The sequence below is a fragment of the Amblyraja radiata genome, chromosome 7 (assembly GCF_010909765.2).
Source record: "Amblyraja radiata isolate CabotCenter1 chromosome 7, sAmbRad1.1.pri, whole genome shotgun sequence".
Taxonomy (NCBI): domain Eukaryota; kingdom Metazoa; phylum Chordata; class Chondrichthyes; order Rajiformes; family Rajidae; genus Amblyraja; species Amblyraja radiata.
Window position 1 is genome coordinate 23452862 of NC_045962.1, and position 19455 is coordinate 23472316.

Sequence of the window (19455 nt, forward strand, 5' to 3'; positions counted from 1 at the left end):
CATCTCTGCACTCTTTCCAGCTTAATGGCATCTTTGCTATACCAGGATGACCAAAACTGAACACAATACTCCAAGCGAGGCCTCACCAATTTCTTGTACACTGTAACATAACTATTTGAAAGCTAATAGAACTGTGTGGTTGGTCCTAAAAGGCTCGCCCACTGACAATTATTAGTCCAGCCCAATTCCTGGAGAGTAAGTCAAGCTTTGCTCTTTCCCTTGCCTCAGGATACTTTCCTGAACACACTTGACAAATTCCAACCCATGTAAGCTCTTCACACTATGACAGTCCCAGTCTATATTGGGAAAATTAAAATCCCCTACGATGACAATATTAGTCTTGCAGCAGTCTCCAATCTCCTGGCATATTTGTTCCTCTAATGCCCCTTGACTATTTGGAACCTTATAGTATACTCCCAACAAGGTGGTCATTCTCTTTGATCTCAGCTCCATCCATATCACCTCACTGGAAGCTCGTTCAGTAATGTCATCTTTTTTTATTATTGTCACGTGTACTGAGGTACAATGAAAAGCTGTCCAATCACATCAGCTAATAATATAATCTGATATAATCTGAAATAATCAACCCAAACTCAATTACAATCCAAACGTCTTTCCTCGTTCGCTGCCGTGCCCCTGCCCATCCAGTCCTCTGAACTTGCTGTTGTTGACTTCTGTATGGTCTTCCAGCCTCCCACTTCCTCATTATTGCATTTGATCCAGTTCTGCCAATCTAGTTTGAACTTCTGATTAGCACTAGCAAACCTATCCACAAGGATATTGGCCCCAACAGAACACTGTACACCCTTGAGGTCCTGCTTTTTAATATTTTGCCTAACTCTTTGCAGGACCTCATTACTTTTCTTAGCTATGCCATTTATGCTAATGTGCACATCTACCTCCCCCTTACGAATGTTCTTCAGCCACACTTCGACATCCTCGACCCTGACACCAGGGAAACAACATACCACATGCCTCCCTGGTGCAAGGGTCCAGGATGTCCTAGAGGAAAAATGATTACCACCCAACTAAATATTTTTTAAGTATAGTTGTTATTGTAACATAGGAAGCGAACACAGAATGGATCTCTAGGTAATCTGTTTATTGTATAGATGGTGATTGGGTGTAAATTTCAGCAATGTCTGTCCCTGATCAACTTCCAAAGAATATCACAAGATCTCTTCATATCGACACAAGGTCGTAGATGTGCATGCCTTACTTTAATAGCCTACCTGTCAGAAGCCAACTTGGACAATATTCTAGCAGCAATTGACAAACTTCAGGTTGCTGAAGTAATTTAAACCCAAAACTACACGATTCAAACTCAACCAACATGTCCGGCACCATACAGTTACATTTGCCTTTCTACTTAAGACCTAATTTTTTAAATAAACCTCTTGTAAATATCAAGTTGGGGAAACAGACAATTATATTTAATTAGGTATGGGATATAATGCACTTGCAAGTTGAAAAATCAAGAATCATGTGTATAAATTAGTTAATTCAGGATTTTGGAATTATATCAGGAAGCTTTTATTGAAGTGGAAGATCCATCAGCTGAAGTTTTAATTGGATAATAACTTGGTCAATTACAGTGAGAATCTTCGCAAAAGCAAATGGCTACTATGATGAGGTCGTGAGAAGCACTTTTCAAATGAATAAGCCAAATTTGGCCAAATGGTCGTCTTTCTGCTATTCAGTGATTTAAAAAGGTCTATTATATGTATTGAAAGTAAAATGATACAAAGCCTATGACAAGAATTTGGAATTAATCATGTTGTTTCCATCTTCATTACTGAGAACTGGATTATCTGTTTGAAAGTCTTGCACTTGAGATTTATTGCAATATACTATATGTGACATGTGGACGTGCTAAATAGAGCAATTTAGCCTGTTCATATGCCACATATATAATTACTTTTCAATAATCTTTTCTTCTAGATTGTGATGATGAACTATTTAAATGGATGGTTTTGCAAATTACACTTTGGTGATCTGCAAAGTTTTCTTTATCTCCGAGACAATACCAATTATTCATTGTTTAGTTCCTGGTAAAATGTAACTATTCACAAAGAACTGGAACACCAGCATTCTTTAAAACTTCGGTCACTGTAACGCTGAAGTTCCTTGTTACTTGCAGAACCAGGGGCTGAATGAATGTTGGTGTAATTTAAGAACTGTGAGAACTTCAAAATTATACAGTAATAATGTCTGTTTGTGACTGCAAAGCTTTTAATTTATGAATCATAGCTTTTGTTATGCTTAATATAAATTTTAATTTGGAGAAATCATAACTGATGATGTTTCACAGTTCCTTTATTTATTGGTGGTTGCCACAATGAAAGCTTCCATAAATAAATCTATGTCTTAAATTAATTGAAAACTGAACGGAGTGAATATGATAATTTAAGTCACTAGACTAAAATTTACCCAAAATGTTGCCTGGAATAGTTCTAGATAAGGGGCTGTCCCACTGCGGCAACCTAATTGGCGAGTTTAGAAGAATTTGCCCTCGACTCATACTCGCAGCATGGTCGACAGTAGGTCCTAGGAGGTCTTTGTAACTCTCCTTCATGCTCGCGAGTAGTCCCCATCTACTCGAGGCCTCAGCTAGGTCGCTGCGTATTTTTTAACATGCTGAAAAATGCCCGCGAGTAAAAAAAGGTCGCCATGGAAAAAATCGATATTTTTTTTACTCGTAGGTTTAGTCGAAGTAGGTGGTAGTAAGTCGGCATGTTATTCGTAGGGAGTCGAGGGTAGTCTAAGGTAATCAAAGGTAGTCGTAGAAGGGAGGTTGAAGGAGATCGAAGGAGATCGTCTTCACTCTCCACTATTCGGTGTCCAATTTTCCCGAAGCTAGTCTTCAACATAGTCGAAGGATGTTTTCTACATAGTCGAAGGAGGTCTTCAACATGACACTTTTTCAAACTCTCCTAAACTTTTCTAAACTCGCCAATTAGGACACCGCAGTGGGACAGCCCCTTAGTCTTTTTTTTTGTAGGCAGAGAAAATTACTAGGCTGACAAATTGCATTCTTCATGCTCAATTGGAAGTTATTTAATGCGGGAAAGATTAGGTACAAGTTAAACTGGAGACAACGGACAGTATATTTGACTTTAACAGAAAATTACACATTATTCTTGTCCTTTATGGCAATTTATTTCAATTTTTTTTCCTCCTGAAAATCTGAACTTTGGACCTCTTGATATCTAGTTCACGACATTACCACATGGTTCTCTGAGGCTCCCAGCTTTAGTTGGTCTTGCTCAAATGTCAACATTTGCAGAGATCATTTGATCAATCTAGTATATTGTTGTAGTTTTGTGCCACTAGTTGTTGTGGAAACTGTTATATAACCATATAACCATATAACAATTACAGCACGGAAACAGGCCATCTCGGCCCTACAAGTCCGTGCCGAACAACTTTTTTCCCTTAGTCCCACGTGCCTGCACTCATACCATAACCCTCCATTCCCTTCTCATTCATATGCCTATACAATAATTTTTAAGAGCCTGGGGGCACCGATCAGCAAGTGAAAAGAAATTGTAAGCTGGGAATACTTTTTTTGATGCTTTTATTAATGGCATTTCAATGAAATAGTGCTTGTAAAGGATATTAGTATTCTGAAATTGGGTGGTAAGTTGCAAGTCACCTGTTATTTTGCTTCTTAATAACTGTCACACATTGGCCTTTATTTTGCTTTTACAGTTCCATCAAAGCTCAATTTAAGCCTTGAATGGTGTAATATACCTTACACCGTATAGACTCAATATTGAATTCGACAATTTCAAATAACAATTCCACTATTACTATTTGTATCATCTCTCATGAATCTCTTGTTTCCATATTTGTCTCAATAGCGCCCTCTTCTGTTTTGTCATAATTCCTTCTGCCTTCCACCTTGTGGCAAAATGTCCCTTTTCCTTTCCCCTACTGTGGCTGAATGATAAAATACAGTTTAAAAAAAAATACAGATTGTGGAACGCTTAGAATAAATTAGAAACTGTGGGGAATACTGAGCAGGCCAGGCTACAACCGCGGGAAGAATTACTAACTCTCATTCGCTTTCCACAGATGTGGCTTGATCTACTGAGTCTGAGTATAAAGAGGAGTCAGGGAGGGATGAAACAGGGGCCAGTAAGGGATCAGTGGACTGAGGAGGGGTGATGATTTGAGCCAGATGGGGGAGAGAGAGAGGAGTTGGAAGACTGGCAAGTAAGTAATACGTGGAAGTAGACAATGACAAATATGGCAGATGGTGCCAGGGGAGGAAGGTTGTCACCTTGTCGTGGTGGAGAAGCTTGTGTGGTCCTGAGATGACCTTGGCCATGACCTTACACCTGCATTGCGTTAGTATTGCATCACCCATCCACTGTTCTATCATCATTTGAGAAGAATTCATCAAGCAATTCTTAAAATAGATATCACTCCAAGGAGGCGAACAAAGATCATAACCTTGCATCTGAATTGCTCAAAGTCACAGTAAGGGATCGCTTAGTTGATAGGGGTGAGCCAAGCTTCAGTATCCAGGACTGTCAAGCTAAGGCCTGAAACTGGATCACTATCTCCCATGAGGATGGGCAGGTGCAGCCGAGAAAGCCAAGCGATGCCCCGAAGAAAGGTTTGGAAGCATCGGGAGTCTCAATAAGCTCAAGTGCTGTGCGCCAACACAATTTCAGTCATATAGCCAGAAGACCTGTGACAAAACAACTCCTAACTGCTGCGAAAAAGAAGATATGTTACCAGTGGCCTTAAAATATAAAGATTGGGCTGTAAGGCCAGGAGGAAGGTGATATTCAGTGATGAAAACCATTTCGTAATTCAGGGCCAATGTAGCCAACACATCTGCAGATCAGTCAGTGAGTTGGTGAGAAAATGCCACATTGACCAGTTTGTCAAACATCCCGAAAAGATGATGCTCTGATGTTGTTTCAGATCCTACTGTTTGGTCCGATGCACCTAGTTGATAGAATGATGAGATTACCACAATATATCAATGTATTGCGGAGAAGTGGGGTGCTGGAGATGGCGAAGACTTTTTCAGATGAAATTGGGTTATTTCAGCATGACCTTACACCATGCCACACAACAAAGATGGTGACCCAATTTCTCCAGCAGAAGTGGATACATGTCTTAGACTAGCCTGGTAACTCACCTGACCTGAATCCAATTGAGAATTTATGGTCAATTACCAAGACTAAAAGGACAGGACTGCACCATGAGACAGATGCTCATTGAGGCCATAATTCAGTTGTGATATCAAGATTAAAAAATCCTTAGAAACTGCCTGAATCTGGTCAATTCCATGCCAAATTGTGTCAAAGCCTTGATAAAGAACCTTGGCACATATACTGGAGACATAAAGGTGCGATGATAATGAATAAATACCAACCCTGCAACATGTATATAGACACGTTATAATTAATTTGCTCAAGGAAGTAAATATCTGCCTTTTCACAAAATGAGGCTGATCCAGTTATCCCAGCCAGAAGCAATGTTGGGGGGGGGGGGGGAGAAAACAAAAATCATAACCAAGCTAGTTTGGAAAAGTAGGACACTGAAATTGTTTTCAATTTTAACTGATTACAAACATTTGTTATTCTGTTTTTCCTGTAATAGGCGCATGAAGAAGGTGTTAAGGATTTGCTTCATGAAGCTGACAAAACAGCAGAGGCCCATAAAGACCAGAGTCAATTGTATGATGAGATGGGAAAAACTCTGGGAGAGAACTGGACAGCCCTCAACCAACTGCTTGAAAATCGCAAGAAACTTTTAAAATTGGCTTCTGAATTCTTTGATCATGCTTTGGAGGTTAGTAATGTGTAATAAAATGTGATTTCGAATTATAAAAGCAAACTTACAGTCAGATCATAAATTTGAAGCTCACAATCACAATAATTCTTAATTAGCCAAGTATGTTTTGCAACATACGAGGAATTTCATTTGCCAAGTCAGTCATACAAATAAAAAGCAACGGAACACACTAAATCCATTTTAACATAAACATCCACCACAGTGACTCCTCCACATTCCTCACTGTGATGGAAGGGGAAAAAAAGTTCAAATCTCGTCCCTTCTTTGTTCTCCCGTGGTCGGGGGCCTCGAGGACGATCTTGACTCCCATAGCCGGCGGCATTTGTGCCCTCCGCATCGAGGCGATCAGCTCTTGCATCGGGGGGATGTCAGCTCCGGCGATCGGACCCCGAGTCAGGGCTGGTCGAGCCTCTGCGTCGTTGGAGATTCCCAACTCGGAGATTCCCAACTCGATCCCAGGCAAGGTATCGGCTCCGATGTCAAGTCCATGCCCCGCGGTGGGGCTCAAAGTCAGTCCGAGGAGGCCTCCGGCTCCATCATTATTAGGCCGCAGAGCGACCGGAGATCCGGAAAACAATCGCATCTCCGGCAAGGTAAGAAACTGAAAAAAAGTTTCCCCTTTCCCCCCCACATAAAACAAACCAGAAAACATTTATACGACCTTTTATCACACACTAAAAATTAAAAAAAGATGTAGAAACGGACAGACTGTTTGGCGGGGCTGCCAATCTTGCGGCGCCCCTGCTAGAAATAGAGCAACACAAAATGTTACATTGATAAATGACTTCTTCGAAAATAAAGTTGATTCCACTCAAATAAAACATATACCTTTCAGTTTGCTATAAAAATTGATGAAGCTGAAGAATTTCTGAACAGTGCTCAGATACTTGAGGACCTGGAATCGTTAAAGCAACTTCTTTATCATCATCAACATGTTAAGAAAGGTAAGTAGTTGAATCAAATTTTATTCTACTACAATTTTATTCTACTCTCTTAACCTGTAGGGAGAGTGGGGAGGAGATTAACTGCAACCCTGTGATACCCTTCTACAAGTTATTTCAACTGTGTGCGAGAAACAACTAGATAAAGCAGAAGAATTAGGAACAGGAGTAAATTATTGCAAATGTTGCAAGTTTGAGATAAATGAGCAGACTGTTTAAACTATTCAATAGATCAGGCAGCATTTGCAATAAGAGATGAAGTTATTGTTACAGTTCAGTCATCTGTCAGTAACCTGACCACGCACCGGTCACATCTTCCAGTCCCCACCCATTTCTGTTTTCCACCGAGACCACTCCCTCCGCCACTCTTTGGTTCACTCATCCCTTTCCACCCAAAACGCCCTCTCCCCAGGCACTTTCCCTTGCAACCAGAGGAGATACAACACCTGTCCCTAAACCCCCTCTCTCACTTCCTTACAGTAACTCCAACAGTTCTTTCCAGTAAGGCGGAGCTTCACGGCACATCTTTCAATCTCATCTATTGCATTCAGCGTTCCCCATGTGGCCTTCGTTGCATCGGCGAGACCAAGAGTAGACTTGGTTAAGGTTTCGAATAACAATTGTCCACCAAAGCCTGCTGGACAAAGCTCTGTCCACAAAGCCTGCTGGAGCTCCCAGTTTCTCACCATTTTAGCTTCCCTTCATTCTTATTACTCACCTTTCTGTCCTTGTCTTCATCCATTGCCAGTGCGAGGCAACACACAAACTGGAAGAACAACACCTCATATTCTGCTTGGGAAACTTACAACCCTATGGCATGAACATGGAATTCTACTGTTTCAAGTAGTAGCCCCATCCCCTCCCCTCCTCTCTTTTCCCTACCCCCATCCCCACCTTCACCCCAGCCCACGTATTTATCCCGCCACCTCACACTGCTCCGCTGGCCATACTCCTTTCCCCTCTCCCATTCTCTCATCTCCCATCCCCAAGTTCCATATTTCCCTTCTATCCTCCTCTTTTCCCTTCACCTGTCCACTTCCACCCATATCCTTTTGGCCAGCTTTACATTTCATACCTCCTTCTCTTCCCTTGTCAAACACTCTTTTATCTCCTTGGCACCTCAAGCCTTTGTCACTTACTCCACACATCTGCCAATCATACCCCTCTCCTGCATCCACCTATCACTTGTAGGCGTTGCCACATCTTTTCTAGAAATTTCCACCCCATTCCTTCAGTCTGAAAAAGGATCCCGACCAAAAACGTCATCTGTCCATTCCCTCCCCAGATGCTGCCTGATCCATTAAGTTCCTCCAGCACATTTAAAAATAAAATTCATCTCAGCAATTAGCTTTATTCCTTCATGAGTCTCCTTTGCAATACCCTTAATGCACCTATATCCTTACATAGGTAAGGAAATCAGAGCAGTAAGCAGTTCTTCAGGTGTGGCCTTGCTAACACCCTGTAAAACTATAACAATACTTTGCTGTTTCTGATCTCCAAATTCAATGCAATAAAGGAGAATATGTCACTAGTCCTAACTACTTGCTATTCTTGCCTTCTTGTGATTCATTTTAGATCTCTTTGTTATTCACTCCTTTGCAGTGTTTTTTTCTATTTGGATAATAATCTGCCTTTTGATTCCTTTTACAGAAATGCATGACCTCACACTTTCCCATAACAAATTCCAATTGCTAACATACTGTATTGCTGCTCAATCTATAGCCACAATATCCACATTACAACTAGCCCTTCCATCTATTTTAGTTATCAGCAACTTGGTTACCTTGCATCCTGTCCATTCTTCCCAGTCATTCAAATAAATAGTAAGTAATTGAGGGCTAAGAATTGATCATAAGTGATAGGAGTAGAATTAGGCCATTCGGCACATCATGTTTACTTTGTCATTCAATCATGGCTGATCTATCGCTCCCTCCTAACCCCAGTCTCCTACCTTCTTCCCGTAACCTCTGACACCCATACTAATCAAGAATCTATCTATCTCTGCCTTAAATATATCCACTGACCGATTCCACAGCCTTCTGTGGCAAATAATTCCACAGATTCACCACCCTCTGACTAAAAAAATTCCTCCTCATCTCCTTCCTAAAAGAACGTCCATTAATTCTGAGGCTATGACCTCTTGTCCTAGACTCTCCCACTAGTGGAAACATCCCCTCCATCCAAGCCTTTCACTGTTCTGTACATTTCAATGAGGTCCCCCCTCATTCTTCTAATCTCCAGTGAATACAGCCCAAGTGCCATAGAAAATAGGCGCAGGAGGAGGCCATTCGGCCCTTCGAGCCAGCACCGCCATTCATTGTGATCATGGCTGATCGTCCCCAATCAATAACCAGTGCCTGCCTTCTCCCCATATCCCTTGATTCCACTAGCCCCTAGAGCTCTATCTAACTCTCTCTTAAATCCATCCAGTGATTTGGCCTCCACTGCCAATTCCAGGAATTCCACAAATTCACAACTCTCTGGGTGAAAATTTTTTTTCTCACTTCTGTCTTAAATGGCCTCCCCTTTATTCTAACTGTGGACCCTGGTTCTTGATTCGCCCAACATTGGGCCATTTTTCCTGCATCTAGCTTGTCCAGTCCTTTTATAATTTTATATGTTTCCATAAGATACCCCCTCATCCTTCTAAACTCCAGTGAATACAAGCCTAGTCTTTTAAATCTTTCCTCATATGACAGTTCCGCCATCCCAGGGATCACTCTTGTGAACCTATGCTGCACTGCCTCAATCACAAGGATGTCTTTCCACAAATTAGGAGACCAAAACTGTACACAATACTCCAGATGTGGTCTCACCAGAGCCCTATACATCTGCAGAAGAACTTCTTTACTCCTATACTGAAATCCTCTTGTTATGAAGGCCAACATTCCATTAGCTTTCTTCACTGCCTGCTGTACCTGTAAGCTAAATTTCAGTGACCGGTGTACAAGGACGCTGCACCTCCCCCTTATCTAACCTAACCCGATTGAGATAATAATCTGCCCCCTTGTTTTTGCCACCAAAGTGGATAACCTCACATTTATCTATATTATATTGCTTCTGCCACACATCTTCGGTAGGCGGCACGACTCTCGTCTGCAGCGGCCTCTGCAGTCCGTCTGCGTTTTTATTATTTTATGTCTATGTTTTAATGTAGTTTTTGTTATTTTTGTTGGGGTATGTGTGTGGGGGGGTGGGGGTGGTGTGGGGGGGTTGGGGGTAACTTTTAAATCTCTCCCTGCACGGGAGACCCGACCTTTTCTTTGTCGGGTCTCCGTTGTCGTTGGGGCTGCAACGAGGAGCGGCCTCCAACAGGAAGACCGGGGGCTCTGGTGCCGACTACTCACCTCACCGTCGCGGAGCTGGCCGAGTCCAGAGCGGGTGGAGCTGTGGTGGACGCTGCTGCGACCCGACCCCCGGAGATTCGGTGGCTGCAACTGCGGGTTTGGCGGGCGGCACCGGGAGCCCGCGGGTCCCTGGAGGGAGACCGCTTTTCAGGGCTCCCGCAACGGCGACTTCTCCCGCCCGAGTTGCGGGGTTGAAGAGCTCCTGGAGCGGGGCCTACATCACCGCCCCGCGCGGCTTGGAATGGCCGCGGGAGTTTGCGAGCGCACGCCGGGGGCTCTAACACCAAGACCCGGTGTGCGACCTTGCATCACCCGACGTGGCTTAAATGGCCACGGAACAATTCGCCATCGCCCGCCGGGGGCTTTGACTTTGACTCTGACATCGGGGGGGGAGAGTGCAGTGGAGAGAAAAGTTTTTTTGGCCTTCCATCACAGCAATGTGATGGATGTTTATGTAAAATATGTTGTGTCTTGGGTCTATTTGTTTGTAATGTATGGCTGCAGAAACGGCATTTCGTTTGGACCTCAAGGGGTCCAAATGACAATAAATTGAATTGAATTGAATCACCCCACTCACTCAACCTGTCCAGGGCACCCTACAACCTCCTAACATCCTCTTCACAGTTCACACTGCCACCCAGCTTTGTGTCATCCGCAAACTTGCTAGTGTTGCTCCTAATTCCCTCTTCCAATTCATTAATATAGATGGTAAACAGTTGCGGCCCCAACACCGAGCCTTGCGGCACTCCACTCGCCACTGCCTGCCATTCTGAAAAGGACCTGTTCACTCCTACTCTTTGCTACCTGTCTGTCAACTAATTTTCTATCCACGTCAACACCCTACCCCCAATACCATGTGCTCTAATTTTAGTCACCAGTCTCCCATGCAGGACCTTATCAAAGGCTTTCCATTTTACTTGTCACATCTTCAAAAAATTCCAGAAGATTAGTCAAGCATGATTTTCCTTTCATAAATCCATGCTGACTTGGACTAATTATTTTATTGCTATCCAAATGCCCCATTATTACCTCTTTAATAATTGACTCCAGCATCTTTCCCACCACCAAAGTCAGGCTAACTGGTCTGTAATTCCCCATTTTCTCTCTCGCTCCTTTCTTGAAAAGTGGGACAACATTAGCTATCCTCCAATCCACAGGAACTGATCCTGAATCTATTGAATATTGGAAAATGATCACCAATGCGTCCAATATTTCTAGAGCCACCTACCTGAGGACCCTGGGATGCAGACATTTATCACCCTTCAGTCCCATTAGCCTACCCAATAGTATTTCTCGCCTAATGAAAATTTATTTCAGTTCCTCGACCCCCTTAGATCCTCTGTCCTCCAATACTTCTGGGAGATTGTTTGTGTCTTCCTTAGTGAAGACAGATCCGAAGTACCTGTTCAACTCTTCTGCCATTACCTTGTTCCCCATAATAATTTCACCTGTGTCTGCCTTCAAGGGACCCACATTTGACTTTGCTATTCTTTTTCCCTTAACATATCTAAAGAAGCTTTTACTGTCCTTCTTTATATTCCTGGCCAGCTTCCCTTCGTACTTCATTTTTTCAGCCCGTATTGCCCGTTTTGTTTCCTTCTGGTGTCCCATGAACGTTTCCCAATCCCCTGGCTTCCGGCTACTCTTTGCTGTGTTATACATCTTTTCTTTTAGTTTTATTCTATCCCTAACTTCTCTTGTTAGCCACTGTTGCCTCCTCCTCCCCTTAGAATCTTTCTTCCTTCTTGGATTGAAATGATCCTGCGTCTTCCGGATTATGCCCAGAAATTCCTGCCATTGCTGTTCCACCGTTATTCTTGCCAGTATCCCTTTCCAGTCTACCTTGGCAAGCTCCTCTCTCATGCCTTCATAATTCCCTTTGTTCAACTGCATCACTGCCACTTCCGATTTAACCTTCTCCACTCTGCTTGTTAAGTACTCATAAAACTCAAGCAAATTGCCTTTCTTGAAGCTATGCTGATTTGGTTTGACTAGTTTCAACTTTCTTGAGTGGTTAGCTAGTTCTTCTTTTATTACTAACTCTTTCATCTTGACTGCAATAGATATTAACGTAACTAGGCTGGAGTTTCCCAAATTTTGACTTCCTCCTTTCTTGACCAAGGGAGTTTGTTTTTTTTTGTTTCCAATTCACTAGTATGATCCCAGAATTATTAAGTTTTGAAAAACTTCAAGAACTGGATTTTGGGGAGGGTGGGTAAGGGTTATTTTGTTATTATATATACAAAACAAAATGGAGGGAAATGTAATGCACTACGTCAGATGTACTGTATTTTTTTTCCTCCAATGAAAATGTCAAATAAATAAATAAATAAATGTTAGTTTTGGAAATATATCAAATATTTACTGTTTTATAGCCAAGATGTACTGTGACCTGATTCTGAGCAATTTACTTTTGTTGTAGTTCTTTTAACAAACTCAATGGTTCTTCTTAACAAAAGTCAAGAACTTGTCACCATAATCAAAGAGTTTAAGGCACCTGGATCTAAAATAAATTCTGAATTAATTCATGGGGCTCAGAGCAGCCGCATGAAAATTGAGAATCTAATGGAAATGCTGCAGGACAGGAGGAGACAATTGGAGGAGCAATCCCATTACCAGCGGTGCAGTCTGGAGCAGATACTGCAAATGTATCAGTGGGAGCAGCAGGCAGATGAGGTGAGGGCGCATCTTATATTTTCACCAGCATGCTGCAAATTTATTCATGAACCAGAGGATACTTGCTGAAGGTCGGGATTGTTTTCTTTTAAGGGAAATATTAATTAGTTAATTTAACTGCTTTTAACTTCTTCCTTTTGACGATTGTACAATATTATCAAAATAGAAATGATGAACAAGAGTACTTTCAGGTACATATTTTTCAGAGGGGACAATAAATGCTACTGATGTCTGCCTTCTGAAAATGAATTCTTATACAAATCACTTTCATAAGATCATTGCGAATGGGTTACAACTCATTGTTTGCTGAGGCCTGTTGATCTGATTTTGGAAAGAATTGCAGATGTCATTTCACATAAAGATCTCGTTATCCCATTAGATTGGTTGACTTTATTCCTGATCTTAAATTTATGTCCTTTTCAAAAACTAATTAAATGTCGTAATTTAATCTCAGTTTTGCAGCCGAAAAATACATAAAATATTTGCAGTTCGCCTTGCCAATTTGGAAAATAAATTGGATTCATTATTGCTTGACTTAAACATGAATGAGCATTTTCTCTTCTTGCAGTCTTGAGTATTAAAGGGAATGTTTAATTTAATTTAAAGTTAGGGAAATTAAATTGACTTTCAGATCATTCAGTTATACTATTTCATTTTCAATTTGCTGTTGTAATCAGCCCATTATGACTAATATTTTTATTACAATAAATATCCATTAATATCTCCAGTGTGTTTGTTGAAGGCAGTAACGCCTTGACTGCTAGTTTTGCTACATAGGCAGGAATTCATTGTATGTTATGAATGGAAATAGCTGAATGTAATTTGTCTGTGCTGTTCCTTATAATCTATTTCACAGTCTTATTTTCTGTAATTGATGAAGGTGATACAGTGGTTCCAGCACCACGGTGAGACGTATTTACAGAATGAGCAACTGGGCTCCTCCCTGACTGAAAATGAACAGCTGCTGCAAGAGCACCAAGAGCTTGAGAGGAAAGCCAAGGTATGTGGATACTCTCCAGAACAACATTTAATCCATATCATCTCCTTGGCACGGAGTAGTATTGAAATACAATAGTTCAAATACTTTTTAGACCAAGATACCCAAGTGAAATGAAATATGCATGTTCTTAAAGCATTTATTTGGATAGTAAATCTCGAACATTGTTAAATGAAGCTTATTTTTTGGGACGGACAAAATAGAATTGATCTGTAAGTTTGATGGAGCTTACTAAGCAGATGCTTTCCTTAGTATATTTGCTCACACATAAAATATTTACCCAATATAGAAAGAAATTCAGTCATTCTTTATAAGTATTTTGGTGAATACCGCTTGCCAGCTGCTGACGTCACAATGCCCACATGCCCACCAATCGAGGCCCATCTGCCTCCTGGCCCCACCTCCCCCACTGTGGACTAAAGCATTGTTTATTTCTTCTTTTCATAGCATTGAATTTTATTGTTTCTCTGTGTCTGTGTCCCTCTCCATGTCTCCCCCCCCCCCCCCCTTCTGGATTAAACATCTGCTGTTTTGCACAAGTTAGGTCACCCCCCCCCCCACCCCGTTCTTTAAAAGGCGCAGAAAGATCGAGAAGGTTCTGCAGCAGACCCTACAGCTCAGCTCCGCTATAGGATCTTTGTTCTGCAGATCGCTCACACGCGCTGAAAAAGGTTCTCCTCACTGCCGGCGCAGCTCGTGAAGCCTCGCTTCTCCCATCCCCTGCCGGCTCATTCCAGCTGTGGGTTTCCAGAGAGTCAGAAGCCGGTGCTGTCTCCACATTTCGCAGCGCACTCACTCGCCAGGCTCCCCTCCACCCCCTCCCCCCCTCCTCTTCTCATCTCCTCCCCTCTCCTCCCTCCCTCTCTCCCCTCCCTCTCTCCCCATCACCGGGGAGGCCCGAACGTCTGTCCCCCCCCCCCCCCCCCCCACACCCCTGCCCAGCCCGGCTCTGTCATGCTGGTGGGTGCGCTTCCCTTAGCGGAAGTCACGATCGGCTGGTCCTCCCACTGCTTTTCACCGTCCTCAGATCGCTCCGTGCCTCGCTTGGGCCCACGCGAGCTGCCGTCCCGCCTCTCTCTCCCCCCTCTCTCTCTCTCTCTCTCTCTCTCTCGCTCGCTCCCCCTCTCTCTCCCTCCCCCTCTCTCTCTCCCCCTCTCTCTCCCCCCCCTCTCTCCCTCCCCCCTCTCTCTCCCCCCCCCCTATCTCCTCCCTCCCCCCCTCTCTCTCCCCCCTCTCTCTCCCCCCCTCTCTCTCCCCCCTTTCTCTCTCCTCCTCTCTCCCCCCCCTCTCTCCCCTCTCTCCCCCTCTCTCCTCCCTCCCTCCCCCTCTCTCTCCCCTCTCTCTCCTCTCTCTCTCCCCTCTGTCTCCGTCCCGTCCCTTTCTCTCTCTCCCCCCTCCCTCTCCCCTTCCTCTCCCCCACACCCCTGTCCTCCCCCACACTCCCTCCCCTAAATCCCCTTCCCCCCTCCCCTCCACACCCTCCCCTCCACCCCTCCACCCCTCCCCTACCCCCTTCCCTCCCCCTTCCCTCCACCCCTCCCCCCTTCCCTCCACGCCATATGCCGCCCCGACCCCCCCCCCCTCCCCCAAAACGTGTGTTGGGGGAACAGACCCAAAGGGCCTGCACTTGGTCTAGTAATCTATAGATAGGTGCCCTGCTATTAGTTAACGTGAATATGAGGGACAGCACAGTGGCGCAGCTGGTAGAACCACAGCTGGTAGAACCACAGCTAAAATCATCAAAGACCCACACCATCCTGGCCACACACTCATTTCACCATCGGGAAGAAGGTACAGGAGCCTGAAAACTGTAACGCCCAGGCTCAGGAACAGCATCTTACTTACAGCCATCAGGCTATTAAACTCAACAACAAATATGCTCTGAGCTCTGAACTGCAAAATACTATATTATTACTGCACTATATTTGTTATGTATTGAACTTTTTTTTTCTCTTCCCTCGTTTTTTTTTGTTTTTTTTTTTGTTTATTTTATTAGAAGTTAATACAATACAAAACAATACAGTGGCACCTAATTTTAGGTGCCAACTATGTCATACCGTAATCCATTCCATGTACAACCTCTGGTTTTATGTTATGAGAAGGAAGGAAGCAAGACAAGAAAAAGAAAATAATAGAAAGGGGAAAGAGTGGAAAAATAGATGGTAGAAAGTAGAAAAATGTGAAGTGTGTATATAAAAAATAAAAATAAAAAAATAAAATAAAAAAGAAAAGGTGGAAAGTAGAAATAGAAGAGAAGGCCCCTTAAAAGAGAATTTTTCAAATCTATATTCGGAGATGTAGATCTATCCACGTCATGAACTGAAATCAGCAATCCTTATGGTACCGCTGCATCACATGATTCCAAAAAGTCGATGAAAGGAGACCAACTCCTTAAGAATTGGTCATATTTATCTATTAGTCGGATCCTCATTTCTTCAAGGCATGCTATGTCCATCATATTCCTAATCCACATTTTAACAGTTGGTATGGCTGTATTTTTCCAAAATTTAAGTATCAATTTCTTTCCAATTATTAACCCATAATTAAAAAAAACATTTTGGTCTTTATTTAAATTGGTATCTTCTCCTATTATTCCAAATATAATCCATTCCATTTTGAATTCAATTCAATTCAATTCAATTCAACTTTAATGTCATTGCACAAATACTGAGTATGGGTACAACGAAATGCAGTTTTGCGGACTGACGCAAAACTGCATTTCGTTGTACCCATACTCAGTATTTGTGCAATGACATTAAAGTTGAATTGAATTGAATTGAATTGAATTCTATTCTTGACTTGAAGAGCTTTGTTAATATATCAAATATATCACTCCAAAATTTATTCAACTTTGTACATCCTACAAATGATTCTCTTCCCTCGTTATGTACTATGTTTACATATTCACATATTCTGTTGTGCTGCAGCAAGTAAGAATTTCATTGTCCCCTCCGGGACATATGACAATAAAACACTCTTGACTCTTGCTTCACAGTACCAGTGACTCGGGTTCAATCCTGACCTTGGTTGTTGTCTGCATGGTGTTTGCACGTTCTCACTGTGACATTGTTTCCATGCAGGTACCAGTTTATTCCCACAGGTTAATTGGCCTCTGTAAATTATCTCCAGTGTATAGAGAGTGATGCAAATGTAGAATAACATAGAACTGGTGTGAATGGGTGATCGAGGGACACTATTAACTCGGTGGGCCAAAGAGCCTGTTTCCATCATTCAATTCAATATAAATTCATTAAAGACAATGTATGTGGTAGCAAATGCTCAGTATGATAAGGCAAGCTCAACATTGTTTTAATGAAAGCAAAATCATGTTTTACAAATCCAGTAGAGCTTTTTGAGGAAATAACACTCAAGATAGATAAAAGAGCTAAAAGGAAAGTACTGGAGGAACGCAGTGGGTCAGGAAACATCTGGACAGATGACGTTTTGGTTTGAGACCTACCAGTTGATGTTTATCACTTAAAATGATTACATAACTGAAAGGCTCATGGATGTCAGATAACATGTTCACATAAGTAGAAATGTACTTATGCTTATTAATCTCTCTAATAAACAGAGAACATAGCTTGTTACTAGTGGAATGCCACAGAGATCAGTATTGAGTTCTCTGCTAATTCCAGTATCCCATGACAGATGCAACAGGAGAGTGGAACATATTCTAATTGGCATGAAGATGGAAAGTGAGAAGGTTTGGAGAGGGTCACATTAATGAGCAAATCAATGGTGCAGTAGGTGGTGCTGCTGACTCGTGGCTCCAGCAACCCAATACCAATCCTGATCTCTGTTGCTGCCTGTGTAGAGTTATATGTTCTCCCTGTGACTCCATGAGTTTCCCCCAGGTGTCCCAGTTTCCTCTCACATGGCAAAGATGTGCTGAGTGCTAAGTTAACTCACTATTGTAAATTACCTCTCATGTATAGGGTGGGGGAGTTGATAGGCATGTGAGTGAAAATAGGTAGGACTGAAGGACATACACAGAAAGCTAGCATGGTCTAAACTGGCTAACTAGCTGCTCCTTTATTTTTAGGATGATTTATTAGGTTTACCAGAAATACTGAACAATATAACTGTTTGAAAACAATTACTTTAAAAAAAATACACTTTGCTCTGTATTGCAGCATATGAGTTTAACACGGTTATGCCTTTCAAAAGTATTGACCCAGCAGCTTTAGAAAATTAATGATGTTACATAATCTTAAACATTTCATTACAGGAATTCACCTCTGTCATTGAAAGATTGAAAACTGAGGCCGATGAGATGATGCTTAATGCAGAGGTCACAGAAAATGAACAGCTGGCGTTTCTAAATCAGAAACTGAAGCCAATGTGTGAGGAGTTCTGGCTCCTCATGAAGGATCGAGAAACATTGCTTCAAGAGGCCCATCATTTTTTTGGCAGTGCAAATACGGTAATTTCTTGATTCACTTCTGTATTGTCATATGTGTTCTTTATAGTCAGGGTATCTTTACATGACTAGTGTGTAGGAAGGAACTGCAGATGCTGGTTATACACTGGGAAAATTTGCTGCTGAGGATGATTTCCCTGCTAGTGCTTTTGAAGGATTTTGTAGTGACAGCATAGATGGTACTTGTCTATACTTTGAGGTACCTGCTACTTGATGGCCCACATGCCAAATAATTTACTTCAGAGGCCTGATAGGTGAAGAGCATGAACTCAGAGTGGATAGACATATGCAACATTATAGCCATTACAGAAACTTGGCTACGGAAGGACAGGAGGGGCATCTTAATGCTACAGGAAAGACGATATGGGGTAAAAGAGAGGAAATTGCTTTCTTGGTGAAAGAGAATATCACAGTAGTAGTCCAACGGATAATCCAGTGAAGCTACATGGGTGGAACTGAGAAATAAAAGGGGGATGATCATCTTCTTGGGATTATACTAGAGATCCCCAAATAGTCAATGGATGTCATTGGAATAATTATCTGGTGAGATAGCCGACAGCTACAAGAATAGTAGGATTGTCATAGTAGGGGATTTTAACTTTCTCAGTATAGATCGAGACTGCCTTCGTGCCAAGGACTTAGATAGGGTGGATTGTGTCAACTGTGCTTAGGAACATTTCCTCAGGCAATATATAGGGGACCCTGCAAGGGAGGGAAAAAGCTTGACCTACTCTTAAGGGCCTGTTCCACTTAAGTGTCCTTGGCACGCAAATTATGCGACCTCGTGGTTGCGTGAGGCGTATGGGCATCGTATGGCCACGCGGGGCCGGTCCCACTGAGAAGCGCGGAGGGGTATGTAGTTGTGCGCGACATCGCGCGGGGCTCCGAAATTTTTGTTGCGAACAAAATCTTTGCGCGTCAACGGCCTGTCGCGGAACTGACGGCCAAGACCCTGGCGCAACACAACGTCTCACCTTCAACAGCAGAAGCGGGCAAACGATCGCCGAACTCGGCCTGGGGCTCACGGCTGTTGCGGTCCGGATCCGCCCCCACCTCTACTCCCAGAGCGGGGCCAAGAAAATTGAAGATAGACACAAAATACTGGAGTAACTCAGCGGGACATGCAGCATCTCTGGAGAGAAGGAATGGGTGACGTTTCGGGTCAAGACATTTCTTCAGACCAGTGACCAGTGTTTTTGTTTGGAAAATCAATGTATCTATTTCCTTTTCTCTAAGATTTGGAAGAGGGGAATA

At 42.7% G+C, this 19455-nt stretch overlaps 1 protein-coding gene across 4 annotated transcripts in view; it reads left to right on the forward strand.

The window, feature by feature from the left end:
* ccdc141 (coiled-coil domain containing 141) overlaps window positions 1-19455 on the forward strand; it is a 103418-nt gene that overhangs the window by 14077 nt on the left and 69886 nt on the right. For all 4 annotated transcript variants that reach the window (XR_004412541.1, XM_033023854.1, XM_033023853.1 and 1 more), the window contains exons 3-7: window positions 5623-5814; window positions 6653-6761; window positions 12528-12781; window positions 13662-13781; window positions 18010-18204. Coding sequence is in view for 3 of the 4 variants with exons in the window: in XM_033023854.1 (XP_032879745.1) it covers window positions 5623-5814; window positions 6653-6761; window positions 12528-12781; window positions 13662-13781; window positions 18010-18204 (870 nt within the window). In the remaining variant the exon portion in view is untranslated. The remainder of the gene's footprint in view (window positions 1-5622; window positions 5815-6652; window positions 6762-12527; window positions 12782-13661; window positions 13782-18009; window positions 18205-19455) is intronic.